This window comes from Bufo gargarizans, chromosome 10 (genome assembly GCF_014858855.1).
Source record: "Bufo gargarizans isolate SCDJY-AF-19 chromosome 10, ASM1485885v1, whole genome shotgun sequence".
NCBI lineage: Eukaryota > Metazoa > Chordata > Amphibia > Anura > Bufonidae > Bufo > Bufo gargarizans.
This window is the reverse complement of record NC_058089.1, coordinates 74,000,101-74,015,805: the sequence shown is the minus strand read 5'-3', so window position 1 is coordinate 74,015,805 and position 15,705 is coordinate 74,000,101. Positions and strand designations below refer to the sequence as shown.

General features: G+C 43.0%; 1 protein-coding gene across 1 annotated transcript in view; it reads right to left on the bottom strand.

The window, feature by feature from the left end:
• Positions 1 to 15,705, bottom strand: part of LOC122921098 (C-factor-like) — a 68,040-nt gene that overhangs the window by 30,320 nt on the left and 22,015 nt on the right. Inside the window, exon 3 of the mRNA XM_044271034.1 lies at positions 1,827 to 2,014. Within this exon, the coding sequence (XP_044126969.1) occupies positions 1,827 to 2,014 (188 nt within the window). The remainder of the gene's footprint in view (positions 1 to 1,826; positions 2,015 to 15,705) is intronic.

Sequence of the window (15,705 nt, the reverse complement as noted above, 5' to 3'; positions counted from 1 at the left end):
CACTATAAGTTCTGCCTGCTTCTGCTCCTTCTCCTCCCTATCTGCTGCTCCATCTCTCCCTCTGAACTCCCCTCTTCTTCCTCTCTTGTGGGCACCCACGTGACGTCCATCGACACGTCATCATCGTCACCTTCACCAACACTGACATTAGAGATCTCGGAGTAGGCAGCAACAGCGGGGACCACCCTCCTTGGGCTGATCTGGGTACTGTCATCAGACTGCTGGGTGGGCAACTGTTGATACCTCCTCTTCCTGATCCGAGAATGGCTGCGCATTGGTAAGGTCTTGGAATGGATGGGAAAATAATTCCTCTAACTCGAGCGGAGGGGATATGGTGGTGTCTTTGGGGGTGCACACAGCAGAGACTGAAGAGGGTGCAGATAGAGAGGATGAGGAGGGTGCAGAAGTGGAAGGCTGAGTGAGCCACTCAACCAACTCTGGTCCATCCTTTGATGTAATCGCATGCAACTTTCCACTTAGGCTTCGACCTGGTGCACCTGCCCGACCCCTACCACCCCTGCGGAATAGCCTGCCTCTTCCTCTGCCTGTCATTTTCAAAATGACCCTGTGACAAAAGTCCCTATAGAAGAGCAGTATTTGTGGAATAAGGTGTATCACACCCTTGCCTCAATCAGTTTTTTGGGGGGCAACTGGTATCTCACACCAGTAGAAATTATTTGTTCCAATAGCGTTTGTCACTCTGTGTAGCTGCGGTAACGCAGCAGAACCGCAAACAAATGCTGCACTACCCAAATGCCCTATATAGAAAGTATATTATTGGTATATAACACCTTTGCCTCAATCAGTTTTTTTGGGGGGCAACTGGTATATCAAACAGTTGAAATTATTTGTTCCAATAGCGTTTGTCACTCTGTGTAGCTACGGTAACGCAGCAAAACCGCAAACAAATGCTGCACTACCCAAATGCACTATATAGAAAGTATATTATTGATATAGTATATCACACCCCTGCTATAATGAATTTTTTTGGGGGGCAACTGGTATATCACACTAGTTGAAATTATTTGTTCTAAGAGCGTTTGCCCCTCTGTATAGCTGCAGTTTCGCAGCAGAAACACACACAACTGCTGCAAAATACAAATGCAATATAATATACTTTCTATGTTAGAAAGTATCTTATAAGTATATCACACAAACCTATCGATAGCACACCTATACAATTTCTTAAAAGGACTTTTGTGGCCCTATTAGCTAGCGTTTGGTGTTCCTAACAGTCTGTCCCTACTCCACACAGCAACCTCTCCCTACACTGGCAAAAGACTGAATGGAGGGAGGTGGAGCGGATGGGATTGGTAGTAGTTCACTGTGGCTGTCCTCAATCCAGTCACGAAACACATTCCATTGTATGTGGCGGGTGCAATTACGGGGAATGGCGATTTTGCTTCCCCTGTCATTGAACTCCCACAGATACCGCATTCATCACTGATCGCGGCATCTGACATTAAGGGATAATGCACACAAACGTATTTTTTTCCCTTGTCCATTCTGTTTTTTTTGTGGCCCCTAAGCAGAACAAATCACTTTAATAGGTTCGCAAAAAACGGAAACAACTTTTCAGGGGGTTAATCAGGGTTAAAAAGAAAAATACATACCTCATCCATTTGCCACGGCCATCTTCCTGCGTGGAAGAACCTAGCATCTTAATAGGATGTCTCATTTTGGCATTCAGAGAGCAAGATTTTGTCTCCTTCTCAGAAGACACTAAAGATATCTATTTGGATTCTAATTATTGTATGTCTCTGCCTACTGTGGACAGAAAACAGTAAAAAGTAATATCTCACAAAAACGAGCTATTATTTTCTTACCTTTGCCAGCAGAAATGGACCAACTACATTTATGTTGTAAACATTCATGAAGTCAGCTGCGTCTGCAGTCTCAAGATTGCTGTCTGGCATGACACCTGCGTTGTTGATCAGTAAGTTAAGACCAGCTCCATTTAGATGTTTTTCCACCTCCTTTACAGCCTGTTTGATGCTTTTCTCATCTGTGGTTTCTATAAAAACAAAGCAAAATTGGGACAATAATTAGAAGTCTACAATTATATTACTACCATTAATTTATTAGTTCCTTTTCTTAAGGCTACATGCACACGACCGTATGTGTTTTGCGGTCCGGATGACATCTGTATGCCATCCGTGTTTTTTTGCGGATTCATTGTAACAATGCCTAAAATGGACAAGAATAGGACATGTTCTATTTTTTGGGCGGGGCTACGGAACGGACATACGGATGCGGATAGCGGATCCATTGAAATGAATGGGTCTGCATCCTATCCGCAAAAAACATGGGTTTCCTCCACTTACTTAGAGGGCTGAGGGAGATGGTACTCGCATACGTTGTACTTCGGTGCTGGTGCCTGTCTTCACTTTAGATTGCTGAGCTTTGCTATCAGACTTTTAAGCCTAATGGCATATTTCTTGTATGGCGGCTCCACATCCATCTACTCTACAGAAGAAACCCTGATCTACAATAAACAATGGTGAAATCCCATGTGTGAAATGTCATCATGGATGAGCAGCTTGACAGGAATCAGGAGGAGAGATGTAATCCTACTCGCCATTCCTGTCAGGCTGCTCATTTATGACATCATATTGCACACAGGATTGCATCATTACTTTCTATTTAAGCAGCTCTACAAGTGAAGGCAACCCATCACATTCTAGGATGGGTTGCTGGAGGCCATTTTTAATCATTCCTGGAGAAGCCCTTGCTTTTCAGTTTATGCAGTTAAAGTATATTTGTACCGTTCATACGGTCGTGTGATTGAGCCCTAAACCCATAGGATAACAGCGCTATACATGTACAGCGCTCTGATTGGGTCACCTTATATCAGTAAAAGTGCAACACCAAGCGATCAAAAAGGCGTATGCCCCCAAAATAGTACCAATCTAACCATCACCTCATCCCATAAAAAATGAGATCTTACCTAAGACAATCGCCCAAAAAATAAAAAAAAAACTATGGCTCTCAAAATATGGAGACACTAAAACATGATTTTTTTTTGTTTCAAAAATGCTGTTATTGTGTAAAACTTAAATAAATAAAAAAAAAGGATACTTATTAAGTATCGTCGCCTCCGGAAGAGCCTGCTGTATAAGACTGTCACATGAACTAACCCCTCAGGTGAACACCGTAAAAAAATAAAAATGAAAACAGTGCAAAAAAAGCCATTTTTTGTCACCTTACATTACAAAAAGTGTAATACCAAGTGATCAAAAAGTCATACGCACCCCAAAATTGTACCAATCAAACCATCATCTCATCCCACAAAAATAAGATCCTACCTAATACAATCACCCAAAAAATAAAAAAAACTATGGCTCTCAGAATATGGAGAGACTAAAACATAATTTTTTTGTTTCAAAAATGCTATTATTGTGTAAAACTTAAATAAAAAAAAGTATACATATTAGGTATAGCTGCATCCGTAAGAACCTGCTGTTTAAAATATCACATGACCTAACTTCTCAGATGAACACCGTAAAAAAAAAAGGGTCAAAAAGGCCATTTTTTGTCACCTTACATAACAAAAAGTGTAATACCAAGCGATCAAAAAGTCATATGCACCCTAATTATATTTGGTATTGTTGCATCCATAAAAGCCTGCTCTATAAAATACCACATGATCTAACCTGTAAAATGAACATTGCAAATAACAAAAATAAAAACAGTTCCAAAACAGCTATTTTTTGTTGCCTTGCCTCACAAAAAGTGTAATATAGAGCAACCAAAAATAATATGTATCAAAACTGCCACCTTATCACTTAGTTTTCAAAATGGGGTCATTTTTACCACATAAAGTGACACATGTTAGATTTGCAAAAATCGGCCTGGGATTTAAGGTGAAAAGTGGCTCAGTACTGAAGGGCTTATTGTTTACTTCCTGGGCTTGAAAACTGTCTATGTGATTATGTAACCACGAAGTTCTATTACTCATTACAGCAGGATTGTACACCAAAATAATAGTCTAGCACAAAGACCACGCTGATGTAAATAGTGTTGAATAGTCTGATGTGACACTTGGGTGACTCTCCCTTCCCTTAAATGTGCCAGGAGGTCTTGCTAATGTCCTGTTGTTAGGTGTTGTCTTGGTCTCATGACGTCAAAATGTGAACAGCATGATGAGGAGGACTACTTGAAAATAGATCACAGATGGGGTGGCGCTGCTAATTTTCCCCAATGTTCCATAAGTATACGCCTCCATAACCAGGTCTTACTCCTTTCACTCTAGTAGTGTTCAAGCCTTAAAACAGATTTCAAGTATAATGCATATAAGAGAGAAAACGAGGCTGCACTGACCAAAGTTGTGAATTATTCTTTTATTCAAGGCAGATACATTTTTGCATCAAACAGGGGCGGACAAGCGTACCAAGCAAGTTTGCAGCTCGTGGCGACGGCGTTTCAGTCCACTAACATCAAGACGTCACCATGTCCCGTCCTATATATTCGCCGGTTCAGTAAGAAGCACTAAGTGTCATTGCCAAAGAATCGGCTAGCTGCATACATGAACACTATAAAAACTATTACAAAAATATAAACATAAAGTAAATTACATCTATAAAAATACACTGAGGTCATTTTTCTCATTTAGACCTAAAGGGCCCATAGCTTGAGAGCGTATAATCCACCTCGCTTCCTTTTTCAATACGGCAAGGTGTCTGTCTCCCTCTTGTGGCAGATAGGGAACTACCATTATTTCAGAAGACTTAAAGGTAGGCAGACAATGTCATAGAGCAGCAGGAAATGCTAGAAGAATGCTTGGGTGTATAGGGAGAGGAATTACCAGTAGAAACAGGGAGGTGCTCAAGCCGATTAACTTGTGTCCCTGGATATAGAAAGTTTATATACCTATATCCCACAAGATGAGGGCATCAGGGCAGTGATAGAAGTAATAGGGGTCACATATAAGAGTGAAAAATATAGGAGGTTCATAGAAGAAGCATTGAGTTTGATTTAGAAAAGCAATACTTTTAGGTTCGGTAACCAGTGGTACAGGCAAAAGCACGGAACAGCGATGGGGACACCTGTATCCTACACTTTCACAAACATCTATTTAGCTAGATTTGAAGTTAGATACATATATTCAATAGAAAAGCCTTTTGTGTATCATATTAGTTTGTATTTTGAATTTATTGACGATGGATTTATTGTATGGTGAAGTACTGAATCACAATTTCAAGGTTTTGTTGAGTATTTGAATAATCATAATAGGATGAACATGAAATTCACCTATAAGTACGGAGGTTCTCAATGTACTGATTTGTAAAAGATGGGGAATTAGTCACAGAGGGTTTTAGAAAGCCAACGGCGACTAACTCACTCTTACATTATTCTAGCTATCACCCTAAAAGTGTAAAAAGGTCAGTGCCATATGCACAATTTGTTAGATTAAAGAGGATTAATGGCACAGCGGAGAGTTTTGGAACACAGGCCCTAGATATAAAGAAGCAATTGTTAGCTAGGGAATATCAGATAGAAGTGTTCAATGAGCCAACGGATTGATTTAAAGGGAACCTGTCACTGGGATTTTGTGTATAGAGCTGAGGACATGGGTTGCTAGTTGGCCGCTAGAACATCCGCAATACCCAGTCCCCATAGCTCTGTGTGCTTTTATTGTGTAAAAAAACCAATTTGATACATATGCAAATTAACCTGAGATGAGTCCTGTACGTGAGATGAGTCAGGGACAGGACTCATCTGAGGGTAATTTGCATATGTATCAAATGTTTTTTTTTTACACAATAAAAGCACAAAGAGCTATGGGGACTGGGTATTGCGCATGTGCTAGCGGCCATCTAGCAACCCATGTCCTCAGCTCTATACACAAAATCCCGGTGACAGGTTCCCTTTAAATCCGGAGGGGCGAGCACCAGGGAAAAAAATTAAAAAAAGAGAGCAAAAACGCTATGGGCCAGATTTATCATTACAGCTCACTCCACTTTAACATATGGCTAAAGTCAGTTTTAGCCAAGTCAGATTTATGATCGGCCCTTTAAGACTGTAATAAATGTGGTTTGACGGTAGCAGTTTATCCATCAGTAAGCAGCTTTACGAAAAAGTTGCAAGTTTTTATGAAAAAGTCGCACGTTTTTATGAAAAAGTTGCATGTTCTATTGAAAAGTCTCATAAGATAAGCATGGTCCTCACTGGAGGGAAATTGCGACTTTTTCGCGACTTTTTAAATAATCCCAATAGTAAATCTGTCTAGAGATTCATTTACATAAGAAAACACGCCCACTTTCAGAAAACTGGCAAGCATAGTGCAGAGCAAAAAAAAGTCGCAAATTTGTGCGCAGTTTTAGCGTTTGGGACATTTTTTGGGACTTTTTCACTCCATTATTCTAACCTGAGCTAATGATAAATCTGGCCCTATGTGTTCTGTTTTAAATATAGCCCAATGGTGGATATTATAGGAAAATAGATATATAATAATTGGGAAATATTGTCAAGGGATGATAGCTTGGGTGAGATGACTAGCATGAAACCATTAGTAGTGTTTAGGAGGAGTCATACACTAAGGGTCAGGAGTCGTTTTGTAGAGGAGAATCCAAATACAGTATGTGGCTAAAAGATTGCATACCTTTAGGTAACCACAGGTACGGTAATTGTGCTTATTGTAAATATAATCCCCAGAGAAACTATTTGAGTTTCGGGGGGATACATTATAAGGTAAAGTCTTTGATAACGTGTAAAAGTAAATATGTAGTCTTATTAATAAGCTGCAAATGTGGTAGATTTTACATAGGAAAGATGATTAGGAACCTATGTGAGAGATTTAGAGAGCGTATAAACTCTATTACGACAGGGAAGGGTTGCCCACGGTGGATTGAGCATTTCAGGTCTGAACATGGAGGTTATCCAAAGGTATTAAACTTTTCAGGAATAGAAGTAGTTCCCTATCTGCCACAAGGGGGAGACACCTTGCTGTATTAAAAAAGGAAGCAAGGTGGATTATACGCTCTCAAGCTATGGGCCCTCTAGGAGTAAATGAAAAAAATGACCTCAGTGTATTTTTTTAGATGTATTTTACTTTATGTTTATATTTTTGTATTTAATGGTAATTATTTTTATAGTGTTCATGTATGCAGGAAGAAAAAGTAGGATGATCAGGGGATGCTATCCCTGCAATACCTTAGTCTGTCCTCCGCCCAGGGTCACCCCCTGATGGTGGAGGTTCCCTGTCCCCTTGCCTAATCCTAGAGCATCCCCAGTGGCTGCTTCGGGCACCCGGCAGCATGCTACGAGACCCTGGTGTATTTAAATATAATTTAGCATGTCTTTCAGAAAAGATTCTCCTGGGATTTGAACTTGCAACTTTTCACATCAGAGGCAAGGCATTTACCCACACAGCTATGAGAGCTGCATTACCAGTACCTTAAAAAAAATATTTTAAAAAAAATTATATATATATATATATATATATATATATAGACTTCTTTGATACCTAGTGTACATACACATGACAGCTGCCCCAGCACACTGTGTATGGATGTAGCAGAGCTGGGTGTGTTGGGGCAACTGTCATGTGTATGGTTGTACACTAGGTATCAAAGTTATCTACAGTAGTGATATGGTTCTGGATCTGACTCCAATAGTCAGTGATGTATTGTTGATGTATTGCTCCGAATGATATAAAATAATTGGCATACGTACGCCTTGAAAGAGAGATCACACACAGACTGTCACAGAGAAGTCAGTCAATGCAAGATGCTGCGTTTATTGAGATTACATGATATTTTATAGCAAAAAAGAGGAACTTTATGACTCGGCTAATTTTGATGATCTAATTGTCACATTACTAAGTCCCATGACAAGGTATCACATTATCACTCCATACTTTAGCAATGTCAGCACTATGTCAGCAATTTCAATATCATAAAGTGTTTAGTAAGGGATTATTAAGGGAGCTGGCTGCTACTTCAGGGGCCATCTTGTTTGTTAAGCAAACTGTTAGATATAATACAAGCAAGTATACATTTGATACTAGATATATAGATATATGATTCCACAACAGTCCCCCCTTGTAGACTTGATTGTAGACTTGATTGTAGACTTTCCCTAAACCTAGCGAATCCCCTGGCATACCATTCGTATCCTCTTCACCCACAGTGGCGACAACTTATCCCTTGTGAATAAGTTCCCGATTGAGCGGACTTCTGGTAATACCCTGGGATTCATTTGTCCCTAATTCTCATCATCTCTTGGATCTTCAGGTCTGGGTGGAGGAGCTTCATCCGCGGGAGTTGGAGAAGGCGGGGGTGTCGGGAATGTAGGGGGTGTCGGGAATGCAGGGACGACATCCACATCTATTGCGGTGCTAGCCATTTGTTCATAGAGAAGTAGTATGGCTTCCTCAGCAGGCTTCTTTCTGTTGGTGATACGGTTAATGCAGGAAACAACAAATTTGATAAATATGTAGATTACCATCAATATTAGGGCTATCTGTAATATTCCCTGAATTATTCCCATCGTCCATCCACTAATTCCCTTGAACCAGTTACTGGGATTAAGGAATGAGAAAGTGTCAGACCACCATGTTGACTTATCTGCACTGTGAGACTCTAGCCATTCATCACGTATCTCACTCATCTTTTCCAAACCAGCTTTTACTTGTAGATTACCTTGTGGATCGATATAATGGCAGCATGCAGTACCTACTACCTGACACATACCTCCATCCTTTGCAGTCAAGTAGTCTAATACTAAAGTGTGTTGATTAGTGACTATGATGAGCTGATTCTGGACAACATTAGATGTATTCATCAGTTTCATAATTTCCCAAATCTGATCATCCAAGTAGTCGGTAGCCATTACTAGCTTGTCATATGTTTGTGTAAGCATAGGATAGATTAATAGAGTACTAAAGAACTTGTTGGCACCACTCATTTCCACAAGATGGGGTTTTCCATTTGGTCTAGGAATGTTATCTGCGGCTCTTTTATATAAGGTGTGTTTGGGGATAGCATTGACATTTAATTTTCCATGAGGCAGTGTAAAAGTGGCTGGTGTGAGCCTAGCAATTGTACATAAACCTTTGAAATCCGAAGGGAGCCATTTATATGCCCTGTGTCCACATACTAGGTATATATTTTTTGGGACCGAAACCACTGTACTATTGAACAAACGAGTGATTAAGTGGGCTAGTTTGATACCTTCTGCCAGTTTTTGACCCTTTTCTTGACCCTCTGTGGTTTCACTAGTCATCCCTATTGTCAAGTCCTTTACACTGCGCCGGGCGCAGGCCAGATCACCACTTGCTTCAGCATATATACCAATGCACTGTACTGGACTGTCTGGGTTGGAATCATTACAGCCTGATCTGTTATGGGAACTGAAAACCATACCATGGGTTTGTACCTGTAGGCAGTAACAGTGGGTCCAATTTGGGAAGCAGGATACATTGCTCCACATATAGTCATTCCAGGGCATATTGCTATTCTGAGCTGAGGGTCCTGTTCTGTTTATCATTAGCCATGGGGACCCATCCCATGCTACTACTATTAGGGAAGCTTTTATACAACACTTGATGATGTTTGACAAACTTATTGTCCCACCCGTCATCATCCATTTCTGCCGGGGGAGGAATGTATGCACTGGTGAGTGTCACCAGTGCTAGCAGATAAAAGAAAATCATTTTGTTATTTCTGAATCTGGCGGGTTCCTTATCCTTTTGCAGTGAGAGGCGTGGATCCAGGTGGATCTCCCTTCGAGCTTTACAGAAGTTGGAGTGGTCAGTAGTACTTGGTAAGGCCCCTCGAAGCGTGGTTCTAGGGTACTTCTGACGTGTTTCTTGACCACTACCCACTCTCCTGGTTTCAGAGTGTGGCTGCCTTCTAGGGAGTCAGGATCTGGAATGGAAGAAAAGACTTGTACATGGATGTTAGACAACTGTTTGCTCAAAGCTATCACATACTTTGCAACAGATTCATAATGCATTTGCAACTGTTGAGGGAAGTACAGCCCCATCCGGGGTCCCGATCCAAACAATATCTCATGTGGAGTCAGCTTATGGGGAGGTTTGGGAGTGTGTCTGACTGCAAAGAGTGCTATTGGTAAACACTGAACCCAATTGAGCCCTGTCTCCCTAGTCATTTTCAGCATTTTTGACTTTAATACCCCATTCAGTCTCTCGACTTTGCCGCTACTTTGGGGTCTGTAAGGGGTGTGGAATGCCAGGTGTGACCCTACCATCTTCCAGACCTCTTGGGTTAGGTTAGCAGTGAATGCTGGGCCCTGATCACTCTCAATGACCTCAGGTACCCCGTACCTACAGACAGTTTCCTGTATCAATTTTTTAGCAGTAGTTGTTGCTGTCTGATTCCTGACGGGGTAGGCTTCTGGCCACCCAGAGAACATGTCTACCACTACTAACACGTATTGAAACCCTTGGCACATTGGCATCTGGATATGATCAATCTGGATCCTCTGGAAGGGGTATAAGGCTTTTGGGAGACATTTTTTGGGCGTGGGCTCAGTCCTACCTGGATTGCATTGGGCACAGATTAAACATGACTGGACATATTTCACTAGTACAGGAGTGATTCCTGGGGCTACCCATATTTTATCGATGAGCTCTTTCATTATTGTCTTAGATTGATGAGTGGGCCCATGGGCCACAGAGGCTATTACAGGATAGAGTGCTCTAGGCAAGCACACTTTCTTCCCTTGTGTCCAAAGTCCGGATTCTTCTTCCAGGGCTGACTCCTTTAACCAGGTTTCCTTTTCTGAGCGGGTGGCTTGCTTCTGCATCTGTTTCAGTAGATCCCATGATATTTCTTGTTGCTTGACATTCGGTTGTGCTAACATGATTTTATCTGGCTGTGCTCTTTCCTCTTCCATTGCTGCCTGTTTGGCTGCTTGGTCCGCCAATGCATTTCCTTTGGCTTCTGGTGTGTCAGCACGGGTATGTGCCTTTACTTTGATTACTGCTACTTTGGTGGGCAGGAGTACTGCAGTCATCAAAGCCTCCACTGCTAAAGCATGTTTAATTGGGGTTCCTGCTGCTGTAATGTAATCTCTGGCCTTCCATATTATTCCGAAATCATGAACTACTCCAAAAGCATATCTGGAGTCTGTGTAGATGTTAGCAGTGGAGTCTTTTGCTATGAGGCAGGCCTCAGTAAGGGCTATGAGTTCAGCCTCTTGTGCTGACTGGTCTGGGCGCAATTGCCTTGCACACAGTACTTCATACTCACTAGTAACTGCCATGCCTGTATGGAATTTCCCTTTGTCATCGGCATACCTTGAACCGTCTACAAAGAGTGTCCAGTGTGGGTTTTGCAAAGGAGTATCCTGTATTGATGGTGGAGTTCCTACTTCAGCTTCCATCATTGTAATGCAATCATGTTCTTGTTCTTTGTAAAGAGAGTCGGTTGAGGCCCATAGTTCTTCTTCCTGAAGGTCTTCTTCAGCACGTAGATCAATAAAATCTGCAGAATCTCCATCTGCAGTATACTCCCCCCTTGGGAGAGGAAGGAGTGCAGCAGGATTGAGGATGTGGCATCTCTGGATGGTGACATTATCTGGCAGAAGCAGGCTACACTGGAGCCTGAGGTGGCGTTGTGCAGTGAGGTGTTTAGGTTGTGTTTGTTGCAGGATAGCTGAGATGTCATGGGGAGCCATGATGGTGAGTGGGTGTCCCAGGACGATGTCAGCTGTAGCGGACGATGTCAGAACTAGCAGCATGAACGGCCCTGACACAGGAAGGGGTGGCTCTGGCTACAGGGTCTAGACGTTTTGAGAAGTAGCCTAGAGGTCTACTACGACCCCCATGGCTCTGGGTGAGAACTCCAGTGGCATGACCCTGACGTTCCATGACATAAAGGCGAAAGGGAAGCTGATAGTTAGGGATGCCAAGAGCTGGGGCAGTGACAATGATTTGTTTGAGAGATTGGAATGCTTTTATGGCTTCTGCAGTCATTTGGAAAGGAACAGTAGCAATACGGGGTATGCAATCAAATAGTGGTTGCATTAGAACGGATGCATTAGGGATCCATGGTCTACAGTATGAAATGAGTCCCAGAAAGGTTTGCAGTTGGTGAGGGGTATCTGGCAGTGGGATGTCTGAGACTGCTTTCTTTCTGGCATCCGTAAGATGCTTACTGCCTTGTGAGATGCAGTGACCTAGGAAAACAACTTTTGGAAGACACAACTGTAATTTAGAACGTGAGACTCTGCACCCAGCATCCGCCAGGTAGGCAAGAAGTGAGGCAGATGAGTTCAGGCAGACGGGGTGTGAGTCAGCACAGAGGAGTAAATCATCCACATATTGTAAGAGTTCCACCTCTGGGTGATCTGCTTGCCATGGTTGTAAGATGGATGCCATTGCTTTGCTAAAGCAGGAAGGACTATTATGAGCTCCTTGAGGCAACACCGTCCAGGTGTATTGTTTTCCATCATGTGTAAAAGCAAAGAGAAATTGGGAGTCTTCATGTAATGGGACAGAGAAAAAGGCATTTGCTAGATCAATGACAGTAAAGATAGCAGCCACAGGAGGAATGCTAGCAAGCAAAGTGTGGGGATTTGGTACAATGGGGGTTTCAAAGACCGTAGCCTCATTAACTGCTCTGAGGTCTTGTACCATGCGATATACAGGAGGCTGTCCCTTCACACTCTTCTTTTTAATTGGGTATAAGGGAGTGTTACATGGTGAGGTGGTAATTTTAATAGCTCCATTTGCAAGAAGAGCCTGTATCTGGAGGGTGATAGCATCTCTCTGGGAAATGGAGAGAGGGTATTGTGCTTTATAAGGCAGTAAGTTAGGATTCTTCAAGGTTACAGTGACTGGTGGGACTTTGAGACGCCCAATGTCTTGGGGACCTTTGGTCCAAAGGGTATTAGGGATGAGGTGCAAAATGCTTTGCAGCGAATCCCCTTGTTCATGTGATTCAAGTGACTGGGATTTTAATGCCATTAGGAGGCAGGTTTCTTCAGGACTCAATGCCGTACCTAGAACAACTGTACCATTTTCCTTGAACTGGATGTTGGCACGTATTTTCTGAAGAAAATCTGAGCCTAATAGGTTATAAGGACATGTCTGGCTTACAACAAATTGTGACATTACTCCAGTGGGCAGATGTAACTGTGGAGATTGGCTTTGGGATTTAGTAGAGGGAGTAATCAAGAGAGGCTTAGTAACAGGGTTGTGCTGGGTGACCCCTTCTAAACCAGAGCAGGGTAAATGCATATCTGTGAGCCAGGAAGGGAGTATGGCGTTCTCACATAACACACTGCGGGCTGCACCAGTGTCTACAAGGAATGAGAGTTCCTTCCCTGCCACATCGAGGGTGATTCGAGGGGCGGGGCCTGCAGGAGGGGCAGAGACTGCCATACACGGGGTGTCCCCTCCCAGCAACACTGGTTTGCCAACGTCCTAGTGGGATGGAGCTGGCCATGGAGGAGGAGTTCCTCTTTGGCTCTGATCTGCTGGCCACAGATGTTTGGAGCGACAGTTTCTCTTAATGTGCCCTGGTTTGCCGCACCCATAACAGACACGGGGCGGGGGTCTTTCCTCTCTTTCTTCTCCCGTCATGACTGCCATGACTGATATGCGGGATTTCTTTGTACTACTCTCCAGCCCTTTTGCAACTTGTTCTAAGATTTCCAATGTTAATGATTTCCATTCTGGGCGACAGGTTACAAGAGCTTTGTTCAGATCTGGCCTAAGGCCATCTACAAATGACCGTGCTAGGAGTCTTAAGTGCACAGGTTCATTTGGACTGAATCCCATATCTTTATAGTTTTGTTTAACTCTTTGTACAAACTTTTCTACTGACTCTGCTTTATCCTGCACCATGTCTTGCAGGGTCGTGGACTGCTCTGCTAGTCTGTCTTTCGCCCACTTATATAATTGCTGAATGAAATCACGGCCAGATTCTGAATCACGAGTGTCATAATTTGCTCCAGGGAGTTCTGGTTGGCGTATGTGATCCATTATAAGTGAAGAAAATTCACCAGTTTTATTTTGTACAATACTTTGCAAGTCTGACCAAGTACACCCGTAGGTTTGATAAACTTGTGCCAATTTTCTATAAAAGGGCATAGGGTGTGTATCTGGGTCAGGCATGAGGTTCACTATGGTGAACAACTGCTGGGGGGTAAAGGACACATACCTAGGTGGCCCGACTGGGCGAGTGTTCAAGTATATTTCCCTTAAGGCTTCAAGATTTCCTTGTCCTATGTTATGGATCTCTCTTTGCAGCTCTGTAATTTGGTTTTGAAAAGACTCATTCATTGCTCTTGCTGCACCCTGCTGACTACTTAGGGTAATATCAGAAAATTGTCCAAGGTGCGGTGGGGGGCTGCGATATCCCGGGGTTTGTGCTGCAGTACCAGGTGCATAGTCCACTGTCTGCTGTGAGTCTTCCCCTGCATCTTCCTTTTGTTTCTCCCCATCCTCATCTTCCTGATCTACAGCACCACTTCCTCCTACCATTATATGAGCTGGAGCTCTGGGCTGACTGGGTAGCATGTAGGTGCCGTCAGGATTTACAAGTGGGTATATAGCAGTGACTTGTGGCATGACAGAAAGAGCAGGGTTTGGGGAGATTACAAGTCCAGCCTTGGGCGTTGGCTGAGGACAAGATGGCGTCACTGCTGGGACTGGTGAGACGTGCTGGGGGGCTAAAAGAGCATGATTATGTGGGCGTGGAGCACCACAGGCTAAGCACGTATCACGGGGGGCAGGGTTCTGCTGACCACAATGTGTACAAGTCCAACTTCCCCTTTTTCTTTCAGCTGCGCCACTGTTATAGGGCGGTGGCTGTTCCTGTACTAAGACTGGGCCAGGCCGATAGTAATGGAGTCCTGATTTTTCATCAAACATTGCTTCTCCTTTTGTCTGTTCAAATTCTTTGCTACAGTCCAGCCATATCCTGACTGTATCTATCAACTTATCATCATTCAATTTGCCTCTTTTCTCAGTCAACAATGTCTGCCACACAGCAGAACACAATACACCTCCTTTTGCAATACCATAATTCTTTTCTAACTTGCTTAATCCTTTGACATAACCTTTTCCTCTCCGGTCCGCCACGTACTGTTCAGGTGAACAATAGCCCTTCGGGACACTATTTCGGTTACCCATCTTTTCAAAACAACACGTTCTGGAGCCTTCAACACTTTCTGGAGCCTTCAACACTTTCTGGAGCCTTCAACACTTTCTGTCTCTGATAGTTGGATTAGCACAGACACTGACAAACAAACACCTTGAGCTTGAGATTAACACACCACTGGGTTATCAGCAAGCCGTCTCCTTCCCTTCTACTATTTCTTGGGGTTACACACCAGGGTTACCCCTCAATGTAGGCACTTTAGGAGACTTCTATTGTTCTGTCAGTCTATGCCTCTCCTTTCTCCCAGAGACCAGAGAAACCAACCATACACAAAAAAATAATAAAACACAATACATCAAGCTTATCAATACAATGGGGTTCTTACTTTCATGCCCCTGAGGATGCCTCACTGTCGGTGCACCCCTCCCTAGAACAAATATGGATAGACTAAGCCAAGGGACACAGAATAGGTAAGATGAATATATTTTCTCACCTCTTATTACGGGCCGCGGTCCCGGTGTCCGTTGGCTTGTCTCTCTGGGTCCAGTCTCTGGGGGTACGCCAGCAGGAGGTCCAATCCTCAGGCCCCACGTCGTTTGGCGCCAACTGATATGGTTCTGGATCTGACTCC